The 13,526-nt window shown below is 46.4% G+C and overlaps 1 protein-coding gene across 2 annotated transcripts in view; it reads left to right on the plus strand.

Annotated features, from left to right (window-relative positions):
- The first annotated feature begins 3,939 nt into the window (after window positions 1-3,939).
- Window positions 3,940-13,526, plus strand: part of LANCL2 (LanC like glutathione S-transferase 2) — a 37,351-nt gene continuing 27,764 nt past the window's right edge. The window contains exon 1 of one of the 2 annotated variants that reach the window (XM_072853408.1): window positions 3,940-5,073. In XM_072853408.1, coding sequence (XP_072709509.1) covers window positions 4,870-5,073 — 204 coding nt within the window. In that variant the 5' untranslated portion in view covers window positions 3,940-4,869. The remainder of the gene's footprint in view (window positions 5,074-13,526) is intronic. The other variant, XM_072853407.1, reaches the window with a different exon arrangement.

The raw sequence follows: 13,526 nt of genomic DNA on the forward strand, positions 1-13,526 counted from the left end.
CAACTGCTGCTCAGGCTTATCATTTGTTAGTGTGCGCTCATCAAAACAGAAGTGCAACAGACTTGATGACACTGCTTTTTCTGCTACAAGACCAAAGATAAGAACACAAAATAAGAGAACTATATTAGATGGAGTTATTATTAAAACATTTTTTTGGTGGTTGAGTAGCACAGTGTCTTATCAGATTCACAGAAATCTCCAAGATCTTAAATAGCAAGATTATGCTATAATAGAGATCAGTTACTCACAGGAGCCAGAGAAATTTGTTGCTACTGAAAAGCAATATGATAATAACACACCACGCACGCCCATTTGTTCTTACATTGGATTCTTACATACTCCACCTGAAGCTGAATTGAAACGCAGGACTGAATTTGGTCCAAAATCTGTAAGTCTTTTGCAATTAAAATGCAAAACTTGATCCTGCAGATTTTATTTTGTAATATCATGTTTATTACAAGAAGCAGTCCCCCATAGTTTATGAGGCCTAAACAGTTTTAAAGAATTTAGTTGCAGAATATAATATTATACAGTGGTGGAGAAAAAAAGAAATTAGGAAGTACAGTTAAGGGGAGGCGATGATAGTAATGGTGAAGAGGGAATTAGGAAGTCCTTATAGGCTATTACAGGCTTACAGTACTGCTAGAGGAGAAAAAGGCTTGCTGCAGAGCACAAAGGATGCAGCATAGACAAAGCGCAGCCTGAAGAAGAGAGGACCAGAGAGTGAGAAAGCAAAAGTCAGTATGAAAGACTTCATGTTGAATAAAGGTATGATCCTCGATTTGCAGCGGGTATGACCTGTCCCATCTCCACTGACCTGCTGTCCTCATTAACGCCAGCTGAGAAATTGCCATACTTTGTTTTTCTACAGGTAAATACTGAAGAAAGCAGTGTACAGCCTTGTCCTCCATTATGTATCACATTAGCAGGGTCTATTCCTGAAGCTCTTGCTTCTCTCAGTTAATTTCAGCTGAATATCATATATCTATATTTAGAAATAAAATTAGATTAATGCCAGCTGCTACACTGGTTTCCCAGTCCCAGAATTTACAAGGCACTTTACCATGGGTGCTGAAGTCACATACTCATCATCCTGTCTCCACAGAACAAAACATGGACAGTGCTGTTGCTTGCACATATCTGCAGCCATTGCGCACGAAAATAAATGAGGTCTATTATACTGTAATAAGAATGAACACAGCTGCTGAAGGAACTATTAAACATATCACAGCTAGAGCATTGGAGATTCCTCATGGTTGCTCACACATTCTGCAAGCCGCATCACGTTGCAGTATGATGTAGCTCTCGTGGGGTATAGCGTGCAGGGCAGCTGTGTGCTAGCCCTGGGAGGGTTGGCTCTATGATTTGCAATGCTCTTTCCCTCCTTGTTATTTAGGATAATTTACTACACATACTGGGAATCAAACAGCAAAATACATGGGAAAGCACAGTATCATTAATGGTTTATGCATGGATTATGATTATTTAGTCCTGGCCCAAAAAGTAACAGATACTTTATTTTACTATTTAAAAAACTGGCACTAGTCCCATTGGGAACACAGTATCAGACACTGCAGGATGTAAAGAGGATTAGAAGGAAGGCAAGGCCAGAAGAAGTAAAGGAGAGGGGTTTACAAATTCCTCCTGTGTAAAGAATGATGAGCCCAATGATGTGTTAAGCAAAAGTGTTCATGATTTACATGAAGAAACCGATATCTAAGTAGGAATCAGGCCTTGGTGAAACATTCATTGCAATTTCACCTACATCACAGAAAGGAAAAGGACAGCTTTCTTTCGGCTAGATCAGCTTGCTGCAGGGCTGCATGTTTGCCAGTGCTGCAAAAAGCAGGTTACGGGAGTGCATAGCTGGAGCAGGAAGAAAGGATGAGGGCTCACTGCTTTCAGTAGCATTTAGACATTTTCTGGATGAAAGCGCTCATGAAATCATTATTTCAGTAGGCAAGGCTTCCTGCTCCGTACTGCTACACATGAGAGATGTGAATTGATTCTTGCTTAAAACTTATGTTAAATGTTGTTACCTCACTCAGCCCAACCTTTTTCCTCCTCCTTCATCCATGATTCCCATTCAGGCTGTGGGAGCTCTGTGTGCATCAAAGGTAAAGGAGCAAAAGGAAAGCCTAGAAGTCTTTTGAACTATATCTCACCTGCTAAGAACAAAAAAAGGCCTTGTATGCTTGAGACTAAACATACCATGTTGCAACAAATGTGAAGAACGGTGACCATGGAGAGAAGTGCCTCAGGAATCTCAGGTCCACAGGCACAAAAGGATGTTAAACACAGCAGCATGCAGATAACTGAACAGCGCAATCAGGCAATGGGCAAGAGATGCAAACCCACCACTCCCCAACCCAGCGCTCCAGAGGAAGGGAAGAACCTGCTCTTGCACAGTGCCAGGGAGCACCTTCACTCCTCATCTGTAGGCCTTGAGCGGTTACCAGTTGGTATGATCTTGCTTTTATATTCCCACCATTTTGATTGAAGAGAGTAGAAGGTGTAAAACAACGGAAGCCACACACATTTGTATTAAAGGCTTAATTCTGATCTTCTTTATGGGGATGTAGTTACTTGCACTGACGCAGCTGGTCTTCGCTGAGGGAAGGAAACAATTTGAGATGAAAACATGTTCTTTGCATAGCAAAATGTCTATGGAGAGACAAGAGATTTTTTTAAAAAGGTTCTGCGTTTACCATTTCAGGCTCCACAACACAGCACAAAAGACTTCCCTGTTAAAGAGGAAATCATGCATAAAGTTATTTTTTTAAATGATTACAGAACAGGATATTTTATAAGTGATTCTGTAATTTTTGAGTGGATGGTTATTCCCTTCCAGAATATGGAAGTTACTCACTTCCAGAGCAAATACGAGGTACCTCTTGTCAGACAAGCTGTTTGGAATTTCTGCTTTGTCATCAGCTCAATTTCTAAAAATAAATAAAATGAAGAACGTATTGCCTAAAATTTATATCCTGCCACAAGATAACAGACATGTCCCATTTATTCATGTGTGTATTGCTACAAACAAATGTAAACTGAAGCCAATGCTGGGAGAGGTGTCACCTATATTTAATCTTACACGCTGAGTATGTATTTTGATAGCAATAAAATTACTTGGCACAGAAAACTAAAGATCAATAAGTCTGCACAGTGTCCAGAACTTGAATTAATAGTTTACGGTCTGGCTGGCTTACAATTACTAGCAAAAAGTGATGGCATAGTTGGGAGTAAATATTTAATGGGATAGTGAGGTCTCCTGTGTCCGTATTTTCACACAACACTGTGTGCTGTATTTAGCTGGATTGCAAGCTTTTTGCAGCCTGTTTCTACACGAGGGTGTTTCAGTATACGAGACAAATTCCTGAAGGCTCCGACAATATCAACAGCATCTACCATTTATTTGTGAATAGAAAAGATTTATCCTTGATTATTGTACAGTCCCCCTTCACCTGAAGCTCTTCTCCTAGCCTTAGATGGAGGCGTCCCTAAAATGACAGGCTAAATTTATATTGACACGGTGCCTTCGCATTCAGCCCCACCCCACCCCAGCACTGGATCCCACACAGAAACGCTTGATCCACACGGGATCGAGCCGCTGCTCCTCCCGAGGCGGGATGCGATCCCCCGCACACCGCCGATCGCTGGGGTCCTTCCCCACCCGCCCGCGCCCGGCCTCACGCGTGGAGGGGGGTCACAGGCTGGGGACGACGAGCTGCCGCGGCTGGCCCCCTTCAGTGCTGTGGGGTTTTTTGGTGTTTTTTGCTTAATATGTTTTGACTTTTGGGAGGGGGTTCACCGCAGACAGAGCGGTGCCCGCAGACAGCGCGGCTACACTAAGCCGCCAGGCCGACAGCACAACCCGAAGGCGGGACGAGGAAGGAGGCCGCCCCACCTCTTCTCCCCCGGGAGCTGCCTCCCGTCGCCGGCTGAAGGGCGACCGCCGCCGCTTCCCCACTCCCCGCCGGGCGGCAGCCGAGGGCCGCCTCCCTCCCCTCAAGGCGGGCGTTGGGGCCGCGGCCGCCGCCTCCCTGCCGCCGGGGCTGGCTGAGGGTCGGCGCGCAGGGCTCGGGGGCTGCCGGCGGATGAGCGCAGCCCGGCGGAGGCTGCGGATGAGCCGGGCGAAGGAGCTACTGGCGTACGGCCTGCTCCTGGGGCTGTCCTTCCCTCTCCTGCTGCTGCTGCCGCTCCTCTGAGATGCGCCGGGCGACGGCTCGTCCTCGCCGCGGGGGGACGGGCGGGAGGAGCCGGCGGGAGCCCCGCTCCGCCGCCCGCCGTGCGGCCGGCGGCAGCAGCAACCCGAGGGACTGACGCGCCGGCGGGGGACGATGAGGAGCTCGGGCGGGCTTTGCAGCGGTGCCACCCAGCCTGCGCGGGCGGGCGGGCTGCCTCTCCCCGCGGGGGGGCCCGGCCGCGGCCCCGGCCGCGCTCTGCCCCTGCGGGTGTGATGCCGCCGCCGCGCTCGCCGCTCCCCCTCCCCGACTGACGGGGACGCCAGGCAGAGCCGCGGCGTCGCAGCTCCCCTTTCGCCTTCCCAAGTTGGGCTTCGGCGGCTCGGGGACGGGGCCGGCGTCGCCTCTGCCCTGAGGCGGCCCAGATGGGCCAGCGGCCGCGGGCACAGCCACCGCAGCCCCCTCAGCGCGGGGCCGGCGGGCCGCGCCTCGCCGCCCTCCCTGACCCAGCCCCGGCGCCGCGGGGCCGCCGCGGGCCCCTCGCCTCCGCGCCCGCCGGGCGGCGGCTGTAGCCGGGGCAGCTGCCTGCCGCGGCGCTCGCGTTGCTGCAAATCCGCCGCTCTGCGGGGCGGAGTGTGTCCCCGCCGGCTTGCCGTGCGGGGAGGCGGGCCGGGGGCCGGCTGAGATGGGAGAGAGCATGTCCAAGAGGCTGAAGCTGCAGCTGGGCGGCGAGGCGGAGATGGAGGAGCGGGCTTTCGCCAACCCCTACCCCGACTACCAGCCCCACGGAGCCGCAGCTGCGGCCGCTCCCAGCACGGCGGACGCCCAGCGGGACAAGGCGCGGCTCCCGCCGGAGGAGGAGTCCCTCCCATTCAGCGCCGATGGGAAGGTGAGTCCCGGGCGGGAGGGCAGGCAGGCGCCGCGTCCCGGCCCCCCGGGCCCTGCCTCACTCGCGGGGCGCTCCCTCCCCGCAGGGGCGGCCCCGCGGCGCGGGCGGCCGTGGGCGCTGCCCCGAAGCGGCCTCCGGCGGCACCCTGAGCCCGGCCGCGGCCTCCGGCGCCGTGGTGGGGCGCCCCGCGGCCTGTCCGCGCCGCCGCGGAGCGCTGCGCCGCCCCCGGCCCGCCGGCCGGGCTCGGGGCGGGCCGTGGGGCCGTTCCCGCGCGGGCGGCGTGGCAGGGGCAGCTGCCTCGAGGGCTGCTGAGGGGAGAGGCGGGCGGGGTGAGCTGGGGGAAGGAGCGGGAGCTCGGCTCAGCCCGGCCGCACGGCTCGGAGTCGGTGGAAGTGACTGCCATAAGCTGTTTATTTTCCGCCTGAAAGCGAGTGATCACGGTGCCCGGCCTGGAGGTAGCGCTGCCTGTGCTGCAATTACCACGGCGGTTCTGTCACACCACTTACAAGTTGCCCGAGTTTCACTAAAGAGAGCATGCAGGGAAGGGAAAAGATGAGTGCGCATCTAGAAAAGACGAGTTTCTCCTCAGGTGACGGCAACATTCAGGCTTTAGGGGATGCTAGATCATTATCTCCAAGGCATGTGTTTACTGACATACACACGTTTATAGATTCATCTGCACCATGATAGGCACCTGGCAGTCGGTTCGGGCCAGCAGAAGGTCTGTCTGGTGGCACTGGTCATGGGAGGTTCACAGCACAGTCCTGCTCCGCTTATCTCCTCGACACCACGCACTGCTGGTTGGGGAGCTATGTGCGTTTTAGGCTTTAAGCGCAGAAGCTGCTCTGGCCTCTTACCACGCAGGCTGGCTTGTACTGCAGAAGGAATACCAGAATATGGACCTTCTGTCATTTGAGCCCCTGAGCAGCCTCCTCTTTCAATACTGTGCTGCTTCGTCATCTTTCAGATGAAAAACACTGCATGGTGACATTGCTAGAAGCTCAAATGCACTGGGTGTGAAGCTAACTTTCCTAACTCACTGGACTGTACACTGGGGTGAATAAAGGAGAGCCTTTAATCTCGGCTCTGTATTTTCCTGCTTGTGGCAATAAGGAATTAGCTTGATTTACTGATAGGGTGGGATGAGGATGGTGATGCCCAGCGATGAGAGCAGCATTCTTCCTGAGCATCGTAAGAATGAGCAGGACAGCATCAACTCACCATCAGTCCGAAGCAATGAAAGGTTTCACTAGTTGTTGCAACTGAGGTTTATGAAGCTGTGTGTGGCTAAGCAGAGAGCACAAAAGAGAATACTTTGGGGGACTGGTGTCTGACTGCTGCAGCTAACTGCAGCTGTCAAAAGCAGAACTTGGTGCGTGAAAAGGGTTAAAAAGCAAGGATAGGTTTGGAAGTGAAATCTGATTTGTTTTTACAAAAATCCCTAGTAGTATACTCAGTGCTGGTAAAACTAATTTTTTTGTGAAAGAGAACCGTGATTTCTTTGTTCTTTTCTGTCTGGCTCAGTATATAAAAAACATCCAAGTATGATGAGTTGAAGTATGAAGGCAGAGAGGAGGTGGCAGAGCAACTATAGCTATATATTGTTGTTAAATTGATAAAAAACATACCAAGAACTTTCTTCTAAGGCCTTCTGTAGGCCAGTCATCCTTACGTACCTGCTTTAGATCTGACATTTTATGTCCATTTTTTTAAAGGGAAAATAGGCCTTCATTTACTGCTGATCTAGGTTGACTACAGCTTTCCAAAGTGAGAACTGATATCGGAGGAAGGTTAACTTCCTTAAAAAAGTTTTTTTAGAGAATACTAGCTGTATTGCAGAATAGTTCAACTCTAATTTACTTCAGATTTAATTCTTGAATTAATCCAAATTCAGAGACATTCTTCTGTGGCAGAGCTGAAAGTTAGTCAATGAATTTGTAGCCCTAGATTCACAGCCCTAGTCTGTTCTGCTCTGCTGTAGATGAGTATGCTATTTTACAGTGGGTGCAAATGTTTTTTTCCCAGCATCAACAGTGGATGACATTCCTTGTTACTGTGTGGCAGTTGGCAGCTATTTGTGCAGCTTTGTTTGGAAAATATCTTTGAGGTGGTGTCTGGGCTTTGTTAAGTTCAAAAGTCTGAAGCTCCTCTGGAAGAACAAATAATCTTCTGTACCACCTTAAGTGATGTAACTACAGCAACTTTCAGTGGTCTTTGAATTTTTTCAACTCTGTGCATTTCATAGGAGAAGGCAGATGCATGTGTACACTTCCTTTTGTTTCTGCATCTGCAAAATCTGAGGAATTGTCCTACGTGTTTCTGGGCTAGAACATAGCCATGAGTATATTTATGTGTATTTATGTTCTTTGCAGCATTTGCATATTATCAATCCTAGTACTATCCTGACTTTTGAGGGACTTCCTGATTAGTATTTCAGGGTGGTTTTGTTGTTGTTTGTGTTTTTTGGTTTGTGTTTTGGTGGGTTTTTTGCATTTAACAGGCTGCAGTCCTGTAAGAGAAACATCTTTGCCTGCCTAAAGCCCCAGTGAAGACAAAAGGACTTTACACAGGTCAGGGAGTCTGTTCTGTATACTGCTGTACACAATAGCACAAGTTTCCTAAAAATGAGAGCAGCTTTCAGAAGTCCTCAGTGCACTGCATAATTTCTTCCTCCCATCTGCTGCTGTGTGGAGCAGTGAGCATTGAGTGACTCACGTAATGACAGCTAAAGGTGTGCGGGGCTCTGCCATTGTCATGGAAGGCAATGCATTATTAATCCCTCCATTTGGTTTCATAAGCTGCCGTGATTGCCATCTACAATTAATCTGGCTGATAAAAGGACAAGAAGCTCTTCAAGTCATTGTCTGAAATGTGAGACAATTGGGACAAAGTGCTGCATATGGAAGCATGTGTTTGTATGCATAAGGTACAGTTCAGGAAACTAGAAGGTATGGGAGTAGGAGAAGAGAAAACAAAGTTTGGGGCTGCTGCTTTGCCTTCTTAAAAATAGTCACAGTAAACACTGCAGTTATCTAGGTTGACTCTGCTCATGTAGTTGGAATTCACTTTTTCTTAACTATATTTCTTCACCGTGAAAGTATTGTGGACTTATTGCTTCTGTAACTTGTCTGAGAAAGCTGAAGGTAATAATTCATCAGACAGAATTAATTCTAGATTAATAAGAAACATAATTTTAAATGTAAGTCTTTGTTTAAAAAATGATGAATCTTTCAATTAAATATGTATCCTGTAGCCCTTTTCCTTTTGATGTAGATCCCATAGTGATACCTTAGCCTGAAAAAGTACATATAGATGTTATCTCAAAGTGGTCCAAAAGTTTTCAAAATGGGAATGTAAATGGTCAGGGAGGCAGAGAAATGAATAGACAGCTATAGACTCAGAACAAAGCATATTCATAGAATCATAGAATGGTTTGGGTTGGAAGGGACCTTAAAGATCATCTAGTCCAACCCCCCTGCCATGGGCAGGGACACCTTCCACTAGACCAGGTTGCTCAAAGCCCCGTCCAGCCTGGCCTTGAACGCTTCCAGGGATGGGGCATCCACAACTTCTCTGGGCAACCTGTTCCAGTGCCTCACCACCCTGATAGTGGAGAATTTCTTCCTTATATCTAATCTAAATCTACCTTCTTTCAGTTCAAAGCCATTACCCCTTGTCCTGTCACTACATGCCCTTGTAAAAAGTCTCTCTCCAGCTTTCTTGTAGGCCCCCTTCAGGTACTGGAAGGCTGCTATGAGGTCTCCTCAGAGACTTCCCTTCTCCAAGCTGAACAGCCCCAACTTTCTCAGCCTATCTTCTTAGGAGGTGCTCCAGCCTTCTGATCATCTTCGTGGCCCTCCTCTGGACTCACTCCAAGAGGTCGATGTCCTTCTTATGTTGGGGGCCACAGATTAGTTCATGGGAAAATCAGTTTGTCTGTTAAGTTTAATTTTTAATTCATTGTAATTGTTTATTGGGGAAAGTATGAATATTTGAAAAGCAGATGTTAGTTCTGATAGTTTCATCTGCATTGTAGGCAACTCTAGTTACAAGCTCACCTATTCTTAAATGTGGCAATATCAGGCTATGGGCCTGTGCAGGTTGGGAACCAAAGAGTAACTCGTCTGAGCTGTATTGTGCTTTGCTTTCCCACTTGAACTGGAGCAGAGACAACCTGTAACTGCAATTAATGTCAAGACTTGTTGCCATTGTGTTGCCCATTAGCTGTGGGTGGGGGACCGAGAATGGGGAGGTCTGCACAGGCTCGCATAAAGCAGGGGCAGCCAGTTGTCCTGGCTCAGAAACTGTTTATCAAAACCTTTGTGTGGTAGAGAGCTATGAAGCTGTAATGGATTTCCTGGGAAGGGGAATGGTGAGCAGAGCTTGCTGGTAAGAGGCGGAGATGGCTTGTTCAAGGACCTGGCTCCATGCGTGACCCACCAATATCAACCTCAGATTGCCCACCATCCTCAGAGCCACCACAGCTCTGTGGCTACATCCGTAGCACAGTCAGGTGTGATTTGGGAGCCACCTTCACACCATCTGCAGGCTGGTGACTTGGGAACCAAAGGCAGGCTGATTTTACCTGCTCATCTAGGGGAAGGTGGAAACAACTCCATGCCTAGGCAACCTGATATGGATTTTGTGTGTTTGCAAGAAAAGCGCCCCAGCGTCAAGATTTTATCACATCCCAGCCCTCGATTTAAGATTGTCTGGATTTGTTGTGGAATCACAAGGGGGTAGTCTTTTACAGCACTGAAATTGGATTCAAACTTTATGATAGGTCACTAGGATGCCCAAATAGTAACTTCTTTTTTAGGCCAATTCTTTCTTGATAAGTTTTTTCTGACTTGCCATAATGTTTTAAGAATATTAGTAAAAGGTGATGTGTTCTGACAAATGTATACAATGTACTTAACGAGGCTTTGCAGGGGGCTCCTTACGGGGAACCTGTTTTAAAGCTAATTATGCTTATTGAGAAAGATTATCGCTTAATGGGGATACAGAATATTTACTTAGATTATCTTTTGGGTGATTTAGTGGTGTTTAGTTTCCTGGTGCTTTCTCAATCTCCTGTCAGTTCTGATGATTCCTTTATGTGGCTTTTCAGTCTTCCTCCTCCTTTAAAATATATTTACAAAAATATATCTAAAGTTCTTTGTCATTGCCTCACTATTCATTCCCCTCCCTGTGGTATTTTTTTTATATTTGTTGGGTTGTCTCACTGGGCATTTTAGTTGTCTCGCTGAGAGCAGCAAGTTCTCTCTGTTCTGGGACTGATTCTGCAACCACTTACACTAGTGGGAATCATACCACTCATTGCACTGGAGGCAAAATTGAACCTCCAGAGCCAGTAAATATTTATTCACACTTTTTTGCTGGAGTTGTGGCATGGGGTAGCTGCTTTTCTTGAGATAGCCACTTTTTTGGCCATTTCCTGGCACACCATCTCAGGTGCATGCTGTTTTAATAGAGGATTCTGAGTACTGCAAATCATATTTCTGTTGAAGGAAAGTTTGTTTTGCTTTTTGTGAGTCATGGTCAAAATTCAGTCTGAGAATCAGTTTATTGTTCTTCCTTGTCCGTTACTAATTCATGGCAGTTAGTGTACACAGCCTGAGAGGAAGAACTGCTGCTTCTTTCCTGCAGTGCACATCAGCATCAAATGCTGCTTAGTGCTTTTCTGATGCTTTTATATTGAAAGCCTCTCCTGTTATTCAGGACAACACTTTAACCACATGTTTAAGGCTATTTGGTTTTAGTCAACCAGTTCTGAATGAAGATACTTTTTTAAATCAAAACTCAAGTTCTGATTAAATTGTCTTGCATCCATCCAGCCTTTGCCGGTTTCTAGTTTTATCTTGCAGACCCGCATGTTAATGAGTTGTTACTCTGGCTAGTTACATGGGCAAGTGCAATAACAGGTACTCATTTTCTGATGAAAATAAATTATATTTGTGGTCTAACTGCACAACACTGATAGGCTGTCAAGTTCAATATGTGGAATATACCTGCTGTCTGTGCATCAAAATAATTTAGGCAGTATTGGTAGAGGTTTTAGCTTTTTTTACAACTTGTGGACCACCTAAAAATGTCCCAGCTAGGGCAGAGACCTCTATGTAGTGAGTGACTTTAAATTGTACTCGCAACAGACTTTTATTTTCTTAGTTTTCAAGAAGTAGCATGCTGGTGTTACGCTACCTGAAGAACCAGTGATTTTCAGTATTGCTCTTTTGCTTTATCAGCCTCCATTTCCCAAAACATAGAATAATGTTTCTTGATGTCTGTTAATCACGTTTATTTTTGTTACCAATAATCTGAAGCTTTTTGATGATTCTTTGTGATTATCTAAATCAATAGGCTTTGGTTTTTTGCAGCCTAATCACCAATGAGACAAATAGCTCCTTTTACACACAAATGCCTTAGAGGCACAGTCTCACTATTTCTTACATGCTTTAAACAATTCTTTCTGTAACATGAATGGATTGCCTTTTAATGCTGTTTTTTACGCCCTCATCTCCTTTGAGGTAGGGTGATGCCCGCATTTAAAGTCTATTCCTAAGTTGGCACTTGCAGAGTAGTAGTAGCAGAGTAGTAGTTTGCCTACAGCTATTGATTTCTCTCTCTCTTTCCCTCCCTTCGCCCTTTTTTTCTTCTTTTTTTTTTTTCCTTTTTTCCCCACTATCACATGTATGGCACTAGGTGCCAGATTACTGAAAAACAGAGCAATGTGTTCTACAGACAGCAGTGTTTCAAATCATTTATAAAGCATGTGGTTTTGCAGAACTGGCATTTGTTTCTGGAAGGGCCTAACTGAGTAGTAGCAGAGAGCTGTGTTTAACTGTTTCAGAGGATTTGTGATGAGGTTTCTTAGTATCTGGTATTTTCAGAGAAGAAAAATAAGCTGCTCTTGGAGCTGTAACAGTCTTTTGATTTAGGTAAAAAGAAAGTAAAACTTGGTTTTTTGTACAAAAAGACAGGTCACTTCCCAGCTGACCTTGCTAGGTTCTGCATGTGGGATCCTGCTGCCTTCTGGTCGGCTCTTGCAGGAGCTCTGTGGAGGTGAGCATTGAGACCTCATCCTGCTTCAATAAACCTGTGCTCCAGTGCGTGGGTGTGAAACCTGGCTCCCTTACAGTCAGTGGCAAAGTTCCCAATGATTTCAGTATGGCCAGGATTTCTCATTTCAGTAGAGCTGTGAGTCATCCCCCACCCTGTTCTGCCTTACCAGTGTCTGTCATGTCCCTTGTGCAGTCTTCTATGCAAGTTTGGTTTTGAATGAGTCTTTGCTGCAGTGCCAACTTGAGCCGTATCTTTTTTTCTCTGTGAAAAGTGCTTTGCCTGAAAGAAAACCCAGCACCATGTTACGTCTCCTGTTCTACACATCACCAACAATAAAGTCACTTCTCTCTGAAATGTCTCTTCTTAACCTGATTTGAACTGAGATAAAACAAAAGTGTTATTTTGCTTGTTCAGTAGGTAGCATTCTGTGTATAGGCCATCTCCTTGCTGCTTCTGCGTAATCAATCACATCCTTTTTCAGTCCCCCAAAAGGTGATGGGGTAAAATAGAATAGTGTAATGGTAAGGTAGGGTTAATGGTGAGAGGGTTGTTTTAGGAGCTGGTGGCGGCAAGAAAGACTGGTATGTTAGCAACTCTTGAGGAAGCTGAGCTCAGATGTCCATTGTCCTGCCACCTGCTGTGTGTCTGCACAAGTTACTTGGCACAGATATGTCAAGATGCAAATAAATGCTTTGAAAAACATCAATATATAAGTGTCTTTGACACAGGCAAATGAGATAACTCACCCTGTGTCAGTCAAACCAGAGTATTACTTCTAACCACAAAAGGAGTGGCATAAGGTCTCATGGTTGTGTTGCCAGACTTACGTAAGCACTGCGATATCTGGTCCAAATGTGCGTGCTTTATTTTAAAACTTGCAAGACTTGAAGTTACAGGCTTCTCTTACCTACCAGAAATCATCATATAAAACACATACATAGCAGCTGCTTATTGCCTCATCTGCTCCTGGTGCTGATTTGTTGTAAAGCCACAGCTGTAAAGCTGGATATGGCTGTAATGGAGAGGTAGTTTGGTAAGAATTGGTATTTTATTGTAATATCAACTGCAAGTGAAAAGTGCATTTCTTTTAGAAGATTTTTATTTGCATCGTGGTGTATTTTTCGTAACGTGTGTGTGTAGTTTTAGTGCTGGGTTTACAAAAGAAGATTATTTAAGTTCTTTTTTGGAACCTACGAATGAAAGAAAGCAGATAAGGGAAACAGATATTGCTGACAAGGACAGCATAATTTGGACACCGTGCCATTAGTGCCAAAGGTGAGTGATGTTACATATATGCTTACATTCCTTATGTTTTTGTTGGCTTTAAAAGGCTTTGTATTGGGATGCAGCTTTGCATACCACTTCACTGCAATGGAAGAAGTGATATGGTT

Source organism: Ciconia boyciana, chromosome 2 (assembly GCF_034638445.1).
Source record: "Ciconia boyciana chromosome 2, ASM3463844v1, whole genome shotgun sequence".
Lineage (NCBI taxonomy): Eukaryota > Metazoa > Chordata > Aves > Ciconiiformes > Ciconiidae > Ciconia > Ciconia boyciana.